The 23,189-nt window shown below is 37.2% G+C and overlaps 1 protein-coding gene across 1 annotated transcript in view; it reads left to right on the top strand.

Annotated features, from left to right (window-relative positions):
- The first annotated feature begins 2,525 nt into the window (after positions 1-2,525).
- PDE4B (phosphodiesterase 4B) overlaps positions 2,526-23,189 on the top strand; it is a 457,607-nt gene continuing 436,943 nt past the window's right edge. The window contains exons 1-2 of the mRNA XM_054484028.2: positions 2,526-2,633; positions 7,895-8,133. Of these exons, the coding sequence (XP_054340003.1) occupies positions 2,592-2,633; positions 7,895-8,133 (281 nt within the window). The 5' untranslated portion in view covers positions 2,526-2,591. The remainder of the gene's footprint in view (positions 2,634-7,894; positions 8,134-23,189) is intronic.

Raw genomic sequence — 23,189 nt, 5'->3', positions numbered from 1 at the left:
CTACACTATGGCCAGCAGAGAGGGGCCCCTCTTTCCTCCTGCCCTTTGATCTTTTGCAACTGCCTCCATTGGCTGAACATACCCAGGAGCCAGAGGGCTAGACAGTACCTGAGAACCAGCCTCCCAGGGCACAGACCAGAAGGGAGAAGGGCCAAGAGTGGGTCTGAAGGGGCAGATGAGGAATACCCAGAAAATAATCAATCTATATTTCATGCTTTTTTTGTCTTATATAACATATGTTGACTTTTTTCCCTAAATATAAAATAATGTATTTTTATTGTAGAACATTTGGAAAACTGCCTTGTAACTTGTGATCCTGCTTTTTCCGAGCCAGGACATGTGTCCGATTGAAGGCACATGAATTTATACAGTAAGTTATCATACTCAAAGGATCATAAAACAAATTTATTTTCATGGCTAAGACCTTACAAAAATACTCTTGCTTGTAAAAAGATCTACTGATGTTATCCTGGACCATTTTGTCTCTCTGCCTGTTGTAAGCTTCCTCATCATGGCATCTTTCTACATGTATTGCACTCTTGGCATTCCTTTTTATATTTTTGAACATCATATTGTTCTACATTTTCTCCACTAAAGAAATTCAACTCACTTAGAAAACCTTCTATAACCCTTATTCCATTATTATCATTCTTCCATTATCATCATTTCACATAGCATCTTTAATATTTTTTATATGCTCACAACTTTACAGTTATAATCATTGAGTATGTATAGTTTTATATCCTGTATTTAAAACACATTTAAATCTTGCTTTTCTTAAATTTAGGAATCTGAACTTTTTTTTTCAGGTTTAACCCTAACTATAGAGGCCCTCAATATTGACTATAACCCTGATAAAATATCTCTTGTTACTTGTCTACTTTTGCTGGGTTTCAAGCAGCCTTTGAGTAAAAGTATTAAAATTCTGCCTACTGCTGTTTGGTCAGCATTAGAGGGGCATCGTAGTTCTAATCATTCTTTGGTGTATGCCGAGGAAATTCTTGTCCTTTGCATATTGAATCAAATACCTGAAAAGCCTGTGGGGTTCTCTCCCTAGAGCACTTATAAAGGCAAAGTTTCTCCCTTCCCCCATTCTCTTATCTACTTTGTCAGTTTCACTGCCAACTCCTGCATAATGTAGTCAAATTATGTGTTAGAAATTCAACCCTGGTTTCCTGGGTGATGGTACAATGCCACTACTTAGTATTCCTAGTCACATAGCTACAATTTCATCATGCTCTTAATCTATATATGTCTTCATGCTAGAGAAGCAGACTTTTTTTTAATAAGGCATGCATTAAGGGTTAAATGGACACAGTGAAAAAAATATATAGGAGTCCTTGAGCTCAGCAACAATACAGGATATTTTTTGTACTAAGACCTTGTGAAACCATCATATGGACTAATACTTCTTGGATTTTGTATTTTTTATAGTACATCTTTTTTCAGTTAAATTCTGCAAACACAGAATTCTTTGTATTGTCTTGTAGTCTGTTGTATGACAACTATATTTTTTATAAAAATTTTATTTTAGATTTAGTGGGTACATGTGCAGGTTTGTTACATGGATATATTGAGTAACGCTGAGGTCTGGGCTTCCAGTGAACCCATCACCCAAATAGTGAACACAGTGCCCAATAGATATTATTTCACCTTTTACCCCCCTCCCACTCTCTTCCCTTTGAGTCTTCATAAACCAGTGACTGCTTTGCCTTTGGTTTCCACAATCAGAGTGCACCTTTAAATTCTGGTAGTGTTATAGAGGTTCTTTGTTTCTACAGTGACTTCCAATGATCTACACAAAGCAGATGTCATGAACTACAGCATCTCTATCTCAAAATAGCTAGATTTGTGTAACTTAAACCAGGGAATTCAAGCTCTAACTACTGGTTGCTAGAATTTTCTGTGATAAATAATTGCCTGCTAGTTTATGCAGTAGACATATGAGAGATTTAAATTGGTGGTAAAAATTAAGATTAAGGTTTTTTTCTTTCATGTATATATATTTTGTATCGGTTTACTTTTCTTCACTTTTTTTGACAGTATAAAGCAGTCATATTCTTTAAATTCTGAACTCGTCATATTTCAGCGGTGTTATCTTGACCAAATAATTTGTTCTCTCTGTTCCTTTGTTAGAAAAAATGATGAAAATAATCTAACAAACTGTTGCAAGCATCAAATAAAATATTTTATGGGAATATACTTTGTAAACTATAAAACATTTGTGTAAAATGCATATTATTTTTAGATTCTTCATGATCATTATTTGGGAGCCTAATTGTTACTTATTATTTTTATTATCTTTTCCCAAATAGCTTTGTATCAATTTCTTGGATTTTTGTATTAATATTTTGTGGAGCTCTTTTCTCAGCATATCAAACTTAATTGGCTTGGTAAATTATGATGTTTGCTTTTACATGTACATTGTACGTATTTCAAATGTTACTTTAGGGAGTATGCCACATATTTTTCTTTAAGGATACAGAGCTATTCTTTTTTGTGTATTTTTTTCTCCTGTAGGTATTAAAAAGTGTCAGCAAAGCTGCATTGAATAACAGACATCCTAAGAGGGGATATTTTCCACCTCTATAATGAAGAAAAGCAGGAGTGTGATGACGGTGACAGCTGATGATGTAAGTTTCAAAAGGTCCCAATCATGTTTTGTCTGTTCAATAAAGAAGTCACTGGATAATTCTATTCAAAGGGCATCTGGGGGCATTTAACACACCACTCTGTGACTAGGTGTTTCTATGACATGGGCACAGCCAGCACCTGGACCTGGCGTTCTGCGAGTTGGACAGCAGGAACAATGCCCTCTTTGCATCTTGGAAATGGGCTGAGTTTCACTTTTATGGTTTTCAATCACAGAACCACCAATCTCTAGTCTATGCCCAGATCCTTACTCTCAGATAATTCCTCTTTCCACACTGCTTGCATTATCAGTTCTCTGATAACTTTCTTCCACACTTTTACCCATGTAGAGCTAACCCTTGAAAGTCACTTCCTGTGGTGGGGTTTTTGACAACTACTCCTAAGAAGCTTGTGATATACACATCCCCTAGGCCTTTGCTACTCAAGTGTGGTCCTTGGACCAGCAGTATTAGCATTACCTGGGTGTTTATTGAGAATGCAGAATCTCAGGCCACACCTCAGACCTACAAATCAGACTATATTTTAACGGGATAGCATAGTAAATAGGTATGTACTTTGTTTGAAAAGCCCTGATCTAAATCATCATCTGTAAACTATCTTCTATAGCTTTGGATCTTGTTCCTTAATTATCTCTTTGCTTTCAATTGACCAGTCCTTCATTAGTGTGTCTTTAATTGTCTCGTCTTTACCCAATTACTGTTAGTAATTGAACTAAAAATTATGTGCCGCTGATCAGATATGTGAAAGGAAAGAAGGGAGGGAAGAAGAAAAAACAATTTTCCTTGTTTTCTGTAATAACCCATCTTGTTAAGCTCCTGTTTCACAGATGCTCACCCTATGGGCCCTGTGGTCCCTTTGTCTCATACCGTAGCAAAGCCTTTGGCAGGAATGCTAGAACTAATTCTCAGCTTCCTTCTGTGTTCCTGTAGGACCCACAGTGCAGAGGGAGACTTAGGTATGCTATTTAGGTTCTTGCTCCCCAAATACACTCCTTTTCCATTGCCATTTCTATTCTTTATGTCAAAGAACCTAGTTAATGTGTTCTGTTCTGTCACTTGTGGCAGCATTTACTTCTTCTTCTTCTTCTTTTTTTTTTTCTTTCTTCCAATCTTCTGGACCAGAAGGGTGTTTCCTTAAGTTATAGTCTAAGTTCTCAGTACCAGCATTGCTCAGGATACCTAAAAGAAAACTTCTGGAATTTAGAAAACTTTTTTTTTTCTTAAAAAACAAAAAAGGCTTGTGATTGTCCCTTAATACTATTTGTATACTGTGTGCGCCAGTATTTTGTTTTTTGGAAGAATAAAACTGAGCAATGCCTTCCATCTATAAAAGATGGACAAACCATTAGTTCTTTCTCATTGCATCCTTAGAATAATAATCCTGATCCTCCCTGAGGGAATGGTGGGCATAGTCAAAAGAAGAGGACGGTTGCCTGCAAGAAACATGCAATGGATATGAACATTAACCCCACCATATTGAATAAATATTACCTAGATTTACTCTGTCCACTATGGTAGCCACCAGCCACATGTGACTATTAAGTATTAGTCTAAATGGAAATGTGCTGTAAGCATGAAAAACATTTTGGATTTTGAATATACAGTGCAATACAAAGCATTTCGTTAATAATTTTTGATAATATTACATGTTGCAATGGTTATATTTTGCATATGCAAAGCTAAGTAAAATATGTTATTAAACAAAATTTTACCTGTTTCTTTTCACTTTTTAAATGTATCTACTAGAAAATTTAACATTACACCTTTGATTCTCATTTGCATTTCTAATCACAGAAATTATATATGCAAATATATTAGGAGATTGTTTCAAAGAAGGGAAAACAGTAGGAGCGATAATAATTACTCCAACAAACTACTCTTGTAATTGATGGTGACTGTCTACAATAAAATCAGTTTTTGAAGAAAAAATTACTTTTATTATTGTCTCATGGAGTATCATGACATTTAGCTTCAATAGGGACTCTGACTGTCATTTGCTGCTTTCCATAATTTCCATTTCTGATTTCATAAGGCTTAAAAAATTATGTCTTGTGGTCCAAATTGAATGTGTACCGAAGCACAGTAGGAGACCTTAAAAATACCTTATTCCATTTTCTCACTATGAGTTTAACCAAAAGAATTCAAAAAGTAGAGAATGCTTCAAAAATGACTGAAATAGACAAAACAAAAGACAAGTAACAACAGCAACAAAACCTTGAGTACTTAAGCACCAGCATTTCTCATCTGGACATTTCAATGGTCCTAACTTGGTTGGTTTCGATATGGGGATATGACAAAGAGCTCGGTCCTTTGGTGTCCCCTCCCCCTCCTCTCTGTAAACTTCTACTTAGGTGCAGGGTTTTACACTACCTTTTCCTTTGTGACAACCTTTTCAAATTTTATTGGCAAGAATACTGACTTTTAAACAAACAGTTATTCAGAAACAGAAGGATAATCCAGAGCTACATTGTTTCCTTAGGGATTTTTCATATTACCAGGTGAATTTTGGAAACCATGATACCTTTTAAAAGTTGTGATTTCCAGAGGTAACATTCAAATTAATGTTCCTTTCTGCAGAATCTTTGAAAATTTAGGAAAAGAAGTTCAAGATCATAAATCAGTAATTGAGAATTGTCTAAATTAAATTTTACTTTGAGGTTTTTAGTAATTTTAGAGTAGTGGTGTAGAAATTATGGGTATGAATTACAGAGTGTGAAGTAATTATGAATAAATCTGCATGAGTTAATTAGTGTTTGTAAAACAATATTAAGTTTTCATCTTGAATTTAATTTCTGAAAAACTATTCCATTATGTTCTTACTTTGTGGCAATGCATTTAATATTAACTGAGGTCTTCTGGAACAAATCTTTTTAACTTAAAGAATATTTCAAATTTGAAAATTTGAGCTTGTTCGCAAATTAGTGTGGGAAATATTTTGTGATAGGTGTGACTTTTTTATATTTCAAATAACAAGTGCCAAATAGTACCCATTTAGGTCACTTACTACAATTAAACCTGGTTGGTAATAGTTCTTTTTTCTAAAGAAGAAAAATATCTAATAATCATATTAGGAGGCTAGGGTGGTTGGTGGTTTAGCTACATGATAGCTATCCTTATTTCTGTTCTTTGGTATGGTGTTTCTTACATAAGAGATAAAGTATATATTCAAGACTTTGCTTTCCAGATAACCAGTGCTTTCTTTACATGCATATTTGGAACTAGACTGATTTACAGTTATGATTTCCTTTAGTTTGTTCTTAAATCTCTTCAGGAAGATTTTATATATTTTGTCTCCTAAAGAAGTTTGTAAGTCTTTTAAAAAATAAACATATGTATTAGTTTTTCCCTTTAGCCTCTAATTTACACACATAGACACACACACACACACACACACACATACACACACACCATACAGTAAGTGCTAAGCCTACAATGGATTTGATATAATAACTAGTTACTAAACAGTGAAACACTGATACATTCCAGAATGTTTCAAACTCTGGAAAATTTTAAATTGTTTTTGTCTTCTTCCTGATACTGAACTATGAGTCTACTGAATTTCAAATAAATAGTATTTTAAAATTATAAATCAAGCACAAGAAAATATAATGGTGTACCATTTTCTGGTATGGAGGGTGGGGCTCCTGAAAATTGTCAAGCTTGTTCTTGCCTAGATTTCTATCATCAAAATATAGTCTTGCATGCATCAGATAAGTATAAATCACTAGATTATATGTTCTATGAGAAAAGATACCATTCCTCTTTTTGCTATTGTATCCTTCTTAAATAGCATAGTGCAAAATAATAATAGATGTGTGTCAAATGTTTGTTGAATTAACCCAGCTAGATCCTCAAACTTGAGTTAATTATCCTTATATGAACTAGGATAGGGGCCGTGGGGTGGAGAAGCGGAGAGTAAAGAACTTTGTTTAAACTTTAGGAGGTCTAGTCTCAGGTTCTCCTAACTCGAGTCTGAAGAGCTAGTAGGAAATACCTGTCTTTAGGGTCACAGAATAATTTTCAGGTGAGAGACTGTAGCCTGATGCTAGGACTTCCGTTATTCCCTGCTAGCTAAGTGTGGACAGTGAAAACTGTAACTTTGAAACCTTAAGTTGATATCAGTGACCATTGCAGGGCTATAACATTTTCTGTCTTTTAGCTGGTATGAATGGTACACCAGGCAGAGGCTCATTTGGGCTTCCCACTCCCAACAATCTCAGGACCCATTGTCACCAAAAGATATGGGAAGAATAAATAACTTGTATCATTGAGTATAGCACAATGTCTTTGTCTTCTCACAAAGTGTATGATTAATGTCAGCATTAGGGCATGTACTTGAACATGGCAGTACTTGAACATGGCAGTTCAAGACTGAATAAAGTATACTTCTTTTTCTGAGTTCTTACACAATTTGAAAAAAAAATCTCCAATTGTAAGAAGACCTTTCATAAGAACATAACAGTCACCTCTAATTATCAACATTCAGCTATTCTAAGATAGATATATTTTTACTTTAAAACACTGAATGGCTGGGCGTAGTGGCTCATGCCTGTAATCCCAGCACTTTGGGAGGCCGGGACAGGCAGATCACCTGAGGTCAGGAGTTTGAGACCAGCCTGGCCAACATGGTGAAACCCCGTCTCTACTAAAAATACAAAAATTAGCCGGGTGTTGTGGTGTGTGCCTGTAGTCCTAGCTACTTGGGAGGCTGAGGCAGGAGAATCACTTAAACCCAGGAGGAAGAGGTTGCAGTGAGCTGAGATCACTCCAGCCTGGGTGACAGAGCGAGACTCCATCTCAAAAAATAAATAAATACATAAAATAAAATAATGAATGAGAAACTTTATATTTTCTCATAGTTTGTTCCCATAGTTGCAGAATGATAACATTGATTTCCAAAATATATTTTTAATTTTAGCAAATATCATTTTAGCAAATTATGAAAAAAAATTAAAATAAGAAAGAAGGAGGCCTCCAATCCACATGCTACAACTAGTAAACATTATCTATATGCCTAAAAATCTCCAGGAATATGCAACTGATAAGTTTATCCTAAAAGCTGAGAATCAGCCTCTTCTATTGTTTTCTCTTTAAGCTTTTGACATCAATGTTAGATTCTGATTGTGAGATAATCGGGACATCATAAGTGACAGCTTGATCATTTAGTTTCTTGTTTCACTCCATTTAACATTTGAATTTCATTTTCTTTCTCTTCTTTTTTTCTTTCCCTGTGGTTTCTCCAGAATGTTAAAGATTATTTTGAATGTAGCTTGAGTAAATCCTACAGTTCTTCCAGTAACACACTTGGGATCGACCTCTGGAGAGGGAGAAGGTGTTGCTCAGGAAACTTACAGTTACCACCACTGTCTCAAAGACAGAGTGAAAGGGCAAGGACTCCTGAGGGAGATGGTATTTCCAGGCCGACCACACTGCCTTTGACAGCGCTTCCAAGCATTGCTATTACAACTGTAAGCCAGGATTGGTGAGTAGCCTCAAAATCAAATGTCAATTCTAAATTTTTATTTTCCAACTTCTCCAAATACAATTTCATAGTATTAAAATGTGAGTTTTCTGTGAAATACCTAAGACGGTTGACATTTGAGAATTTGTTTCTCTTTAGAATCAAAGATAAGGTCTTGTAAACAGTGGAAATATTTTCTAGTTCTTCAGAGTGGAAGGAACATGCTTCACTTAAAGCTACTGAGGAAGGAATGAGATACATTTACATTAATGTAAAGGGATAACAAAATTACTGCTTATGATCTAACTTTCTTTAAACGAGCTATACAGTGTGCATCAGTATTTTTTGACTTAGAAAAACAAATTACATGTTACTATATGCATAAGATGTTCTTATTGCTGAGCTCTACACTTATCCCTAGCTTCTATTTATTATCATCCCACTTTATTAATCTCAGTTTGTGATTATCTATAAAATAAAACATTTCATTGTAAATTGAAAGAGTAATGAAAATTGTGCTAGGAGAGATGCTGGGACTGTTTTGCAGAGTCTATATTTGTGAAAGAGGCTATTTTAAACTAGTGTTGAAAAGTTAATCATATAATCTTACAATTGTGGTTATCGTGCCATGACTACTTCAAATATGTGCTTTATTATATATTTAATAATTAGTACATTCTCACTTTTTCTTTTCTGTTTTCCTACATCATTTCAAAATATTTTTCAAGAATGATTGGCTTACATATCATGGAGGTTTATCATGAAAGTGAAAAATATTTTCTCTGGTATGATTTTAAATTAATAATGTATTGCTTTTAAAATCGCTTTTTGTTTACATAATTTATCAAGGTGAAAGACTAAACATTAAATTATTATACAACATTATTCTAGTAAATTATTAAAAATCTATTATTTTTATGATGTACCATGTACCTCTGCCACCTGCTGAGCTCTCCAGGGCTGATGAGTAGCCCAGTATGTGCTCTTTGAATAATGATATACGGCATCTTGACATCCTTTAGTCAATGTTTACCTGACACACTGGGCATTAGATCACTGAAACTCCAGGTATCAGAGTTAATAGCATCAAATATTTAATCAGACAATCTGTGTGATAGAGAATCATGCTAAAACATTTTAAAGAAAATGGGTTAAAAATTTGAGACGGACTGTCTTACATCTTCTGTTCAGCTGAATTAGCATTATATAAGAGTCATAGCCAATCATGGAGAGTTAAAAGGGTGCATAGGGCTCCCCTATAGGATAGTCAATCACATGGCTTATGTGATTAGTCTTGATTATGCATCTGTATAATTACGGATTTGGAGTCTTAAAGATTTCCAGATTTATGTTTCAGCAGGTTGGCAGTGATACAATTCTATCAGTTGTTAAAGTATTGAAATGCTTTCACACCAGTTGGTAAACATATGCTTTCTTGAGCTCTCTGATTGCCCCTGCTACTATCCCAGACTATTCTCCTGAAGCCTCCAGAATTTCTCACAATCTAAAAACAAAGAGGTGAAGACTGGCACAGAGGAATCTGGTTTTGGTGGGTGTTGGTGCTATATCTGTTGTTAGCTATTTTGAATAACACCCTGGATAAAATGTACATTGCCTTGTAAAGTTTGAGTTCATTTAATTCAAAGACATTTTGGGAGTTGTAGAATTGTTCCTTCCTTAGAAATATCAAATCTAGACTCTGCCATTTGGGGCATGCTTGTTTATCTTTCCTAGTTGAATGTTTTTATTTTTAAAGGAGGGCAATAATATTTACCTCATAGGCTATTGTGAGGATCAAATGATGTAATCTATCTAAGGTATTTTGCTTAGTAAAATGCATATGGTAGGTAATCAGCAAATGTTGATTTTTGTCCTCTTGATCGTTATCCAATAAAGATTTTTTGGAAATTAGAAACCATGTCTCAAGTATCAGTAGCCTCATTCTTGGTGTCAGTATTTTAGGTTGAAATGGAAAATTTAGCCATTATTCATGTTCAATAGTCAGTGAGCACCACATATTAGTAATTCATTTATAACATGTCTGTTTTATTTCAATTAACAGGATACTTTTTAAAGTATGAGAGTAGAGTATGCAGATAACTCTAAATTTATTTTTAAATATAAGTAATTAAAAGCATTTCTGAACATCTCTTGAAAGTCCAGCTTCCACTGGAATACTGATAGCTGAAGACTGGTGGAATTATTGGTGAAGGAATCTGATTAAAAAATGATTTGCCTAGAAGTGAGGAAACTGGGTTCAAATTATCATCAATGCCATCAACTTGATGAAAGTTCATAGAGATAAGGAGTACTGCCTAGGACTATGTGAGAGAAAGAATTATGCTTACCACTTAGAGTACCAAGAATATGGAATCAATTTCCGTGCCAAGACCAGCAATGAGCAAATGTTTTCTGTAAAGGACCAGATAGTAAATATTTTAAGTTTTATGAGCTTTGCAGTCTCTGTCACAACTACTCATCCTTGCTGTTATATTGTGAAGGGAGCCATAGCCAATGTGTAAACGAATAAATGTAGCTGTGTTCCAATAAAACTTTGTTTACAAAAACAGGCAGCAGGCTGGATTTGGCCTGCCAGAGTTTGCTGACTTTGAAAAGTCTCCCTTAGAAAAGTTTCCCTTTCTAGACTAGTAAGGATCTCTAAGACATGATTCTAGGATTTGATCATTGCTTTTACAGTTATCAAGGACAAAAACTGACTTTGAGGTCATGGCTGATGTGCCAAATAAGTCATAAGTATGGGACTGTGTGTTCTAAATCAAGCCATCAAAGACAGTGAAATAATTTGAATCCGTTCTAATGAAAAGTATTGCCTAATTTTATATAAGGTTTTATATAAAAACATTAACATGATTTTATCATATGTTTATTTGGAGAAAATGGGCCATCATTACAGAAAAAAGGCCTGGAATATAAGAATAGTGATTTTATTTATCATGGAGCAAGAAAGAGTTAGAAAGGACTCAAGCCCAGTTTTATTGGGTGACTTCCATTTTGTAGCCTTTCAGATGAGTTTCTATTATAATACAATCTCCAAAAAATACAAATGAACAAACAATGGAGATGATAATACCTACACTTCAGAATCATGAGGAAAATTAAAGAAAAGGTTTGCTATGCATGTAGCACAGTCACTTGTTCTTAATGGTTATTTTGATATTATTATTATTGCCATTTTTATTGTTACATTTAGACTGAGTAGCCAAAATTATGCATTTTCTATTATTGGAGGTTTTAGGGGAACTTTACCTCCTGAGTTCTTGGAACCAACTTGGAAATATGATGAAAGAGGAATTCAGATATGAAAGCAAGATGTTATCTTTAATACTGATAAAGTTGATACTGAAAAATATAATTTACGTCTGTGGGCAAGTGGGTTCCTAATATTGAAACCTATAATTGCATAGATGCTAGACCTGGGCAGGATCCCCTCACCTCTTTTACACACATAAATAGAAGGCCTACCCCTACAAAACTTGTAGCATGGAGGATCTGTAGAAATCCTACTCATGTGAGAAAGTAGAGGGAAGGACTGAACTGTACATGGCCAGTTCCCCCTTCTGAAAACACCAAGAAGGGAAATAGTGAGTAAGGCGGCAGAAAGAGGCTGGAAATGTGATGCTGGTGGCATTCCAGACACTTGCAAGACATATCAAACATTTCCCAATTTTTAAAATCTTTTCACCTTAACTTTAGGGGCACATTAGGGATGTGCCTGTTCTTTAGAGGAAGATATCAGGAGTATACCAGTACTGACTTACTGCCATCTTTGTGAAGCTATTCTCCCAATATTGACCACTGCCGTTTTGAGTATTCCCCCCACCCCACCCCCCAAAAAAATCTGAATTCAAAGTTTCCTGCTCTTGTAAACTGAAGTTCAAAGAAATGAAGTTCTCACATTTATCCTCCGTGTCTTCTTGATTTTCTCATTTTGTTAGCAGGACCTTGAAGCGTGTTTTAGAAGGAGGGTTTCCTAACCAGCTGCAGCCTAAGTCATCTTCCATTGTAAAGGCTGCAGTTTCTTTAGGCCCATAGAAATTGTATTAGTATAATACCAAGTCTCTGAGGGACTTCACTTTTTAAATAGTTACTGATCTATAGGTTATGCAATGCTGCATAACCAAATTTAGCTAATAAGCCATTTCTGGGCCTTGAACATCTATAGTTAATCTATAACTTTAATCTTCTTACATTAGGGTCTTAGAACACTTTACTCTTTCAGGCCCTTCCATGTTTACAGTTTGTTTTTGTGTATTTTAGTTATTTCTTTCTCTCTGTATATCTTACCACACAATACATTAGCATTATTTTTTGCATTCACTGTTTGATTTGGATTTTCCCGGATATTTACCAATGTTTTTGGTTTTAATTCCTCCTCATATCTTAGACCCTCTGCTGGAATTATTTGCCTTTTTGCCTGAAGTAAATTCTTCAGAATTTATTTCAGTTTGTCTGAAAATGTCTTTACTTTATTTCAACACTTTGAAACTATTTTTCCCTGCTTTTTGTCTTCTGTTGTTACTATTAGGAAATCAGCTATCACTCTAATTGTCTTTCTTATAGATAATCTGTCAATTTTTTTTTTGTCTCTGGATTTGGGCAGTTGAACTTTGATGTGCCTAAGGATGGATTTCCTTTCATTTATCTTATTTGGGATTTCCCAGACTTCTTGAATATGTAAATTTATATCTTCCTTATCAGATCTGGAATATTCTTTCATTACCTCTTCAAATATTTTCTCTGCCATTCTTTCTCCTCTGCTTTTGGATTTCTGATTAAATGTATTTTTTAAACTTACTTCTTTGTCTTCCATTTCTCTTAATTTATTCCACATTTTTTTCTCATTTTGTCTTTCTAGGCTGCATTCTGATAATTGTTTCTAATCTGCCTTCCAGTTTGCTGTTTTTTTTTTCAAACTATGTCTCATTTATTATTACACCTATTATAATTTTTTATTTTGATTATTGTATTTTTACATTTTAAAATTTTTATTCATGTATTTAAAAATACACTAGATAATGTTATGTGGTTTTCTATTCCCTGCTATCTATTACTGCCTAACAAATAATCCCAACATTTACTGGCTTAAAATAACATTTTTATCTCAAAGTTTCTATGAATCAGGAATCCAGCTTTGGCTTAGCTGTGTGCCTCTGACTCAGAGTCTCTCACAAGACTGGAATCAAGTAATTGGCCAGTACTGTAGTCATGCATATGGGTGGAAAGGTGGGCAGATCTGCTTCCCACCTCACCAACATGGTTGTTGACAGGCTCAATTCCTGGCTGTGGCTGACTAGAAATACCAGTTCCTTGCCATGTGGGTCTCATAGACCTATGTGAAGGCTATTTATAACATGTCAGTTTGGTTTCTCCAGAGCAAGTGTTTTGAGAACGAGAGACCAATAGACACTGAGCAAGACAGAGGTCAAAGTATTTTTACCACTTAGTCTTAGAAGTGACATCCCATCACTTTTATATATTCTGTTCATTAGGTCTTACACATGCACAAGGGAGGGGATTCTGCAAAGGAATAAACAAGGAGGTGCAGATAATTGGAGATCAGTTTAGAGGCTGTATATTGCACTGCAGATATTTTCAAGCTTTTAGAGAGCAAGAATAGTTATTTTACCCTTTTGCTCATTTTAGTATCTAAAGTTTTCAGTGAGTCTATTTTCTATTATCTGTGTTTCCTGATGGTTTTTGCTCATGCTTTTAAAAAACTTTATTAAGAAAAATAGCTAATGCATTCTGGGCTTAATACCTAGGTGATGGGTTGATAGGTGCAGCAAACCACCATGGCACATGTTGTATGTAACAAACCTGCACATCCTGCACGTGTACCCTGGAACTGAAAATTAAAAAAAAAATTCCTTACTACTATTTAAAAAAAACTTTATTAAAGTACAATCAGTGTGCAAAAAAGTATACCTATCATAAGAGGGCATGTTGATAAAATTTCACAAATTGGACACAACCACAAAACTAGGAACAAAATCAAGAAGCAAAACTTTACTAGTGTCTCAGAAGCTCTTCTTATGCACCCCCCGAGCCCCTGCCCCATCACTACCTCCTCCATACACCCAACAACATCTATTAGTTTTGTCTGTTTTTGAACTTTACATAATGGAATCACATAATGTGTACTCTTTTGCATTTGACTTATTTATTGCCCTCAACATTAGGTTTAAGAGGTGTGCTTAATTTTTTAAAATTTATTGTGTGCTGCCACAATAAATTAAATGTCATTGAAACATTATTTGTAGGCACAGTTTAAGGTATCAGAATAAGGTTCACCATAGAGAATTTGCATTTGATTCTGTCAGGTCTCTAGGGGCACTGGGGCATTGGTAGATTGATCATAGGGTTTCTCAATCATCCAGCTGAAATATGATCATAATCTGTTAAGGTCCACTGCCTATGACCCCACACCCTCAACCCCTGGCCCTGCTTGAATTATCACTGAGGCTACCCTTCTGGCAGTCTCCTGGATGTAGAGTAGGGGTGTGTTTACTTCTATTTTACCTTTGCAATGAGAAAATAGCCCTTTGAAATTCTTGTTTAAGTTGGGAAGACTCTCCTTTTGAATGCCTCACGCTGGCATGGCTGGGCTTTGATTACAGTTCCCCCTTGACCCTCAAGGACATCAGACTACTATTAACTTTTACTCTGTGTGGTAAATATCCTCAGGGCAAAAGCAACTTTGGTGTCCATTATGTACCTTTGGTGAGAAAAGTCCCCTTACACTTTGACTTGCTATTTCCTTACTAACTTGGCATTTCTTTAGTAGCATCAAGAAAATAAGATGATAGTTTTCCTTATTTTTAAAGCAAAGGTTTTGTTGAGATAACCTTGTGAACAATATTACAGAAAACTTTCATAGCTACTTGCTATGGAGATCTTAGGTCCTTTCATCCCACACTTGTTTTGGCTATAAAATTGCCTTTAGTACATTCTTAAACTGAAGCTTCTGATGATAATTCTTAAGTTTGTGCTCCTAAGGGCCTAGTGGGACCTATTTCTTTGACTTTTTCTCCCGAAGACACTATCTTTCCCCAGTATCTGAATGTTTTTGGCTTTGAGTAAAATGTTTGCTTATTTTATGTAGTAGATATTAGTGTCTTTACTGTTTTATCTCCCTTTCAGAAAGGAACATCTGAGTTTGCAATAGTTTAAACTGAATCTTGTTTTAGTGTCTTTTCTTCCTTTGTACTTGTAGGCCTACATGGAATTGATTACTTCACTTCTTTTACTTTCTCTTGCTATTTGATCTAGGTATTGTTAATTACCCACGGATGAGGATAAATAACAAATACACACACACACACACCCCTTAGGCATGTCATATTCAAACTTCAGAAAACCAAAGACAAAGAAAAATCTCTAAAGAAATCAAATAATAAAAACAGACAAATAGAGGAACAAGAATAAGAATTATACTGGACTGTTTGTCAGAAACCATGAAAGCAAAAGAGAGTGGAATACATTATTTAAAGTGTTGAAATAAAAACCTTCACCAGGCTAGAATTTTATAACCAGCAAAATTATCCTTCAAATGTGAAGGAGAGAGGGAGACTTTTTCAGAGAAACAAAACTGAGGAAACTCATTGTCAGTAGACCTGCTTTATAAGAGCATGTTAAAAGAAGTTATTCATTAAGAAGAAAAATGATATAGAGCATAAACACAGATCTACACAAAGAAGAGTGTCAGAGGAGAAATAAATGAAGATAAGATAACATTGTTTAGTTTTTTCAAGCTAAACTTTCATAACTATATAAAACATAACTGTTTCAAGCAATACCAACAATGTACTGGGTGGTTATAGTATAGGGGTAAGGGAAATGAAAGACAACAGTGTGAAATGAACAAGCAGGAGCAAATGGGAATATTCTGTTTTAAGATATATATACTACATGTGAAGGCAGACTTAGGTTACTTAAAATATATATATGTATTTTATATATAACATATATAAATATATATAATATATATTATCTTTATCACATCTGGTACAGCAGCTACAATTGGAGTCATCACTTTGTTAAACTTATGATAAGCCACTGTCGTTCTCCAAGATCCATCTGTCTTCTGCACAGGCGAAATGGGAGAGTTGAATGGGAATAACCACTCGTGCTTCTTTCAAGTCCTTGATAGTGGCACTAATCTCCACAGTCCCTCCAGGGATGCGATATTGTTTTTGATTTACTATTTTTCTAGGTAGAGGCAGCTATAATGGCTTCCATTTGGCCTTTCTCACTGTAACAGCCCTCACCCTACCAGTCAGGGAACCAATGTGGGGGTTCTGCCAGTTGCTCAGAATGTCTATGCCTATTATGCACTGGGGAAATGACCACAGGATGAGTCCGGGGACCCACTGGATCCACTCTTTGTTGGACCTGAGCTACAACTCCATTAATTACCTGACCTCCATAAGCCCCTGCTTTAACTGGAGGACCACAGTGACATTTTGGGTCCTCTGGAATCAATGTCAGCTCACAGCCAGTGTCCAGTAGTTCCCTAAATGTCGATCATTTCCTTTTCCCCAATGGGCAGGTACCCTGGTAAAAGGCTGGAGGTCTCCTTGGGGAAGGATGGGAGAAAGATTCACTGCTCAAATTGTCGGTAACGTAGTGAGGTCCTTCCTCAAGGGTACCTGGCCTCCCCTTCATTCAAGGAGTTCTGGGTCTGTAAACTGGCTCAAGTCTGGAAATCGATTGAGGGGCCATTATTCTCTGTTTTTATAATTTAAATTAGTCTTTTGTCCATTCGACCTAGAAGTTTTCTGCTAGTATAAATTAAGTAGGAATGCAGTAGGCTTCCTATCAATTTCACTTCTAGGAACACCGTGATTAATTAGCCAACGCCATATCTCTACACGAGTCAGACTATTCTGATTGCCACTTTGCCTCTGCTGTCCAATAAGGTAGCTACGTCCACCTTGCCTTTGAAGGTTGAGTGCCACCACTTGGCCCCTGCCACCTCAGGATCTAATTACTCCCATTGTATTTGAATTTTGTGGTTGAGTGACTGCAGTTCCCACTGTTAGGTCTGACATACAGAGAAGAGCAATTACAGGGCTCTTCAAAGATGCAGGTGCCACCCTCGCAAATCTATTTTGCAAGGCGTTGGTCAAGGGTGTATCTTCTGGACCCTCCCAGCTGGGATGAGAGGTCTAAAGTGACTAATCCACTCCACCATCCCAATCTCCCTAAGCCTCTGGATCCCTTCCTCTCCATTAAACCAAGGGAGATCAGGCATTTCCAGCTTGCTTACAGTGGGCCATCTTTTAGTCCATATTTCAGCTAACCAAGCAAATAAACTATTAGAACCTTTTTTAACTCCCCAAGCTACAACATTAAAAGCAGAGTTCCTATGTAGTGGGCCCAAATCAATAAATTCAGCCTGATCCAACTCTATATTCCTTCCACCATTATCCCACACCCTTAATATCCATTCCCATGTTCTTCAGATTTCTGTTTATATAAATGAGAAAACTCAAGCAGTTCTTTTCCATTGTAGCGCACCTCCTCATGGGTCACACTCTCAACCTTACCTCTAGGGGCCCGCTGGGACTTTAGTCTAGTTATAGGTCTAGAAGCAAACAGGGGGGTTGGGGGTGGCTCCTGAGGAGAATCAGCATTACCTTGCCTGGCAACTACCTCAGGGGAGGCCATCACTGTTGCCTCAGGCGGCACAGGGTTTATCTCTTCAGACAAAGGTGGAAAGGCTGATGGCAGCATGGGTCGGGGAGGGGATATTGCCACTACTGGGGATGGGGAAGCTGTTCCTTCTGGCAAAAAAGATTCATCAGAGTTTACAAATTCAGTATCCCCAGCTTCATCAGGGTCCTCCCACACGTTCCTATTCCAAGTTGCAGAGTCCCATTCTTTTCCAATCAATCTCACTTTAACAGTAGACACCTGATGAGGCTGTGCATGCACCTTCTGTTGCAGGTCACCCACTTTCATGATAAGAGTTTGTGCCTCTTTTTCCACAATTTCAGCCCTTTCTATATAGGAAATAAGACTCTCACTTAGGGCAATCTTAACAGACTTCAGGTTCAGTATTTGCTTCTGAAGCCAGGAGACAGAATCCGTGAGTTCATCATTTTCTTTCATCACTTTGTCCACTGAATTTAGGAGCAACCAACCAGCTTCATTACATTCCTTGGTTCTGCACATATGGTCAAAGGTATTATGTATAGAGTCACTAAACTCCTTGCCTCTCATGAGTGGTGAATTGGGAGTGTCAAATGCATTTATTTTGTATAACTCTCTAAACAATCCATGCCAAGGACTATCAGTGTTCTCCATACTATTAGAAGTAGAATCCTTAGCATTTTTGAGTGTAATCGTATTAAGCAGCCAACTCCAGAAACTCCCAAACTAATGAAAGAACTCCATCCTTAATATACTGTTCCTCTAGAACCATTCCTGGTACCAAAATCTATATTTGCCAGAGTTCTCTAGAGGGACAGAACTACTAGGATACAAAGTCCCACAATAAGCTGTCTTTAAGCTTGAGAAGCAAGGAGAGCCAGTCCTAGTCTCAAAACTGAAGAACTTGGAGTCCAATGTTTGAGGGCAGGAAGCATCCAGCATGGGAGAAAGATATAGGCTGGGAGACTAGGCCAGTCTCTCCTTTTCACGTTTTTCTGCCTGCCTTATATTTGCTGGCAGTTGATTAGATTGTGCCCACCAGATTAAGGGTGAGTCCTCTTTCCCGAGCCCACTGACTCAAATGTTAATCTCCTTTGGCAACACCCTCACAGACACGCCCAGGATCAATACTTTGCATCCTTCAGTTCAATCAAGTTGACACTCAGTATTAACCATCACAGAGGGCCACTGTTCTCCAGACTCCAGAATGGTAGATCCACTGGCAGCTTGTACCCTGTACCTGGAAAAGCTACAGGCATTCAATGCCAGCCCTTGAGAGCAGCCTTGGGGGGTCGAGCCCTGAAAGGCCACAGGGGCGGAGCTGCCCAAGGCCTTGGGAGCCCAGCCTTTGCATCAGTGTGCCCTGGATGTGGGACATGGAGTCAAAAGAGATTATTGTGGAGCTATACAATTTAATGACCACCCTGCTGGGTTTTGGACTTGCATAGGGCCTGTAGACCTGTTCTTTTGGCTGATTTCTCTCTTTTGGAATGGAAGTATTTACCCAATGACTATACCCCCATTGTATCTTGGAGGTAACTAACTTGTTTTTTATTTTACAGGCTCATAGGCAGAAGGGACTAGCCTTGTCTCAGATGAGACTTTGGACTGTGGACTTTTGAGTTAATGCTGGAATGAGTTAAGACTTTGGGAGACTGTTGCGAAGGCATGATTGTGTTTTGCAGTGTGAGAAAGACATGAGATTTGGGAGGGCCCAGGGACAGAATGATGTGGTTTGAATCTGTGTCCTCACTCAAATCTCACGTTCAATTGTAATCCCCAATGTTGGAAGTGGGACCTGGTGGGAGGTGGTTGGATCATGGGGGCGCTTTCACATGAATGGCTTAGCACCATCCCCTCAGTGCTGTCCTCATGATAATGAGTGAGTGAGTTATTGTGAGATATGGTTATTTAGAAATGTGTAGCACCTCTCCCCTCTCTCTCTTCTTCCTGCTCCACCCATGTAAGATCTGCTTCCTCTTTTCCTTCCACCATGATTCTAAGTTTCCTGAGACTTCCCTAGAAGCAGAAGCAGCTATGCTTCCTGTACAGCCTGCAGAACAATGAGCGAATTAAACCTCTTTTCTTTATAAATTACCCAGTCTTGGGTATTCCTTTATAGCAATACGAGAATGGCCTAATACAAAAAGGCATACAGTTTGGGAAAGAAGAAATAAAATTATCTTTGCAGATGACATGACTGTCTTTACAAAATATCCTAAAGACTAGCAGAAACAAACAAACAAACAAGAAACACCTCTCCTTGAAGGAAATAATAATCAATATAACAAGGTTTCAGTATACAGAGTTAACATGCAAAATCAGTTGCTTTCCTATACACTGGCAATAGACAATTGAAATTTGAAATTATAATAATAAAAAGGTCATTAACAGAAGTGATACCCTCCTTCCCCCAATGAACCCACCAATTCAACAACAACTTACAGACAAATTCTCTTACTGAGAAATCCAAAACTAGTTGAGAGGCTCCTGCACCCAGACACATTAAATCTCACAGGAAAATTCAGGACACCCTCATGTCTGAATCCCTACCCACAGCTCAATGCCAAATGATTGAAAGGAATCATAGCTCCCGGCGTCTCCCTGGAGAGTAAAAGAGTTGGACCATGTGTATGACACTCTTCCAACTTCTTCCTCCCCAAAGGATGGGACTTTCTCTTTCCAGTCTTGGAGCAGTAATGGAACCCAGCATAATCTAGCCATCCAGGGGCTGGTAAGAACAGAGACAGAAGTTTGCACTGACAGTTCCCATATCCTTTCCCTCAGCTCAACACAGAGCAAGAAAATGAAAAATCTCTGCTTCCAACATCTTCTTGGGAAGGGAAGAGTTAGTCTGCTTGGCCAATGCCCCAGTGTTTCTTGGAGCTTCCCAAAGGACTTCCTCTGTCTGGCTTATTTTGGGGTACTTATGGGACCTGGCATACTCTAGCTGCCTTGGGGCCATTGAGAACAAATATGGTGGTTTGATCTAGCATGCAACTAGATGATGCAGTCCCTCCCACAAGCTCAGTGTAGGGTGAACAGGTGAAAAACCACAGATCCCAGCTTCTCTCTCTGTGTGTCATGGGAAGAGTTGGAAAGGGCATCAAATGATTCAACTTTTCTGGGGGCTACTTGAGGAATGGCCCCAATATCACTTGTATTGGAACACTGATTGTACCTAGCATACTCTAGATGGTAGCTGCTAAGAACAAAGAAAACAGATTGGCAGGTTGGAGAGGCCCCGAGAATCCCTGGCTGAGCTGGTTAGTGGGGGTCTTCTCCTTTATAAGTTTAGTCTGTGAAGATTGGGAGAGGTCGCTGTTTTGTCTAATGTACCGACCCAACACGAAGAGTCAAGGAAAATAAAAATAACATGGAAATGGATTCCAAACAAAGGAACAAGATAAATCTCCAGAAACAAAGACTAATGAAAGAGAAATATATGATTTACCCAACAGAGAACTCAAAATAACCATTATGAAGATGTTCACCAAAACCAAGAGAACAATGCATGAACATGAGTATTTCAACAGAGATATAGAAAGTATAAAAAGTACCAAAAAGAATTTGTAGAGCTAAATAATACAATAACAGCTGAAAAATTCACTAAAGCAGTGTGACAGCAGACTAAATCAAGTAGAAGAAAAGATAAGCACACTGGAAGACAAGTTATTGTTGTTGGAAATTATTCAGTCAGAAGAGCAAAAAGAAAAAAGAATGACAAAAATAAAGACAGCTTAAAGGACTTATGGGACACCATCAAGTGGACCAATGTGCACATTATAGGAGTTCCTGGAGGAGAGAGGAGAGAGAGAAAGAACCACAAAACAGATTCAAAGAAATAATAGCACAAAACTTCCCAAATCTGGGGAAGAAAAGGCACATTCTACTCTAGGAAGCCCAGCAGATACCAGATGAAATGAACTGAAAAAAACCTACACTGAGATACATTATAATTATATTGTCAAAAGTCAAGGCAAAGGGAGAATTTTCAAAGTAGCAACAGAAAAGTGATTTGTCATGTACAAGGGATTTCCCATAAAACTAAAAGTGGATTTTTCAGTAGAAAACCTTGCAGGCCAGAAGGGAGTGGGATGATATATTCAAAGTGCTGAAATTAAAAAAAAAAAACTGCCAATGAAAAATACTATGCATGCCAAAATTCTCCTTCAAAAATAGAGACTTTCCCAGACAAATAAAAGCAGAGAGGCTGGGCGCTGTGGCTCATGCCTGTAATCCCAGCATTTTGGGAGGCCAAGGCGGGCGGATCACTTGAGGTCAGGAGTTAAAGACCAGCCTGGCCAATATAGTGAAACCCCGTCTCTACTAAAAATACAAAAAATTAGCTGGGCATGGTGGCAGGCGCCTGTAATCCCAGCTACTCGGGAGGCTGAGGCGGAGATTACATTGAGCCGAGATCATCGTGCCATTGCATTCCAGCCCTGGCAACAGGGCGAGAATCCATCTAAAAAAAAAAAAGCGGAGAGTTGATCAGTGCCATACTTGTCTTAAAAGGAATGCTAATGGAAGCTCTTCAAGTTGCAACAAATGACACAAACGGTAACATGGTAACACAAGAAAGTGAAACTTGGTAATGATAAATATATAGGCAAATTCAGACTACTGCAAACACTAACGGTTGGATGAATGACTTTTAATTATAATATAAAGTTAAAAGACAAAAGATATTGAAGATATCTGTAATTAAATATTATTTAAAGGGATATGGAATATAGAGAGATGTGAATTTTGACATCTGTAACATAGTGTGTGATGGGAAAGAAGTGAAAGTGTAGAGAAATTGAATGTAAGTTGTTATCAGTTTAATATAGACTATTTTAAATAAATTATAAGATAGACTGATAGATATTTTATGTAAGCCCCATAGTGGCCACAAAGAAATACCTGTAGAAGATACAAAAAAGGAAAAGAGAAAGGAATCAAAGTGTATCAGTACAAAATATTCACCGCAACACAAAGGAAGACAGCATGAGAGAGTAAGACATAGGAGGTCAAGGTAGGAGGATTACTTGAGCCCAGGAGCTTGAGATCAGCCTAGACAACATAGCAAGACCCTATGTGTAAAAAAAAAAATTTTTTTTAATTAGTTGCGCATGGTGGCATATGCCTGTAGCCCTAGCTGCTCAGGAGGCTAATGCAGGAGGATTGCTTAAGCCTAGATAACAAAGAGCTATGATTGTGCCGGTGCACTCCAGTCTGGGTGATCCTGTCTCAATAAAAAATAAAAGACAGAGAAAGAATAAAAAGACAGCTGTCAGAACCACAAGACAAACAGACAACAATGAACAAAATGGCAATAGTAAATTTTTCTCTATCAATGCTTACTTTACATAGACATGGATTAAATTCCTCAATCAAAAGACAAAGAGCAGTTGAAT

The sequence above is a fragment of the Pongo pygmaeus genome, chromosome 1 (genome assembly GCF_028885625.2).
Source record: "Pongo pygmaeus isolate AG05252 chromosome 1, NHGRI_mPonPyg2-v2.0_pri, whole genome shotgun sequence".
Taxonomy (NCBI): Eukaryota; Metazoa; Chordata; class Mammalia; order Primates; family Hominidae; genus Pongo; species Pongo pygmaeus.
The sequence above is the reverse complement of the archived record's forward strand: the minus strand, read 5'-3'. Positions and strand labels throughout refer to the sequence as shown.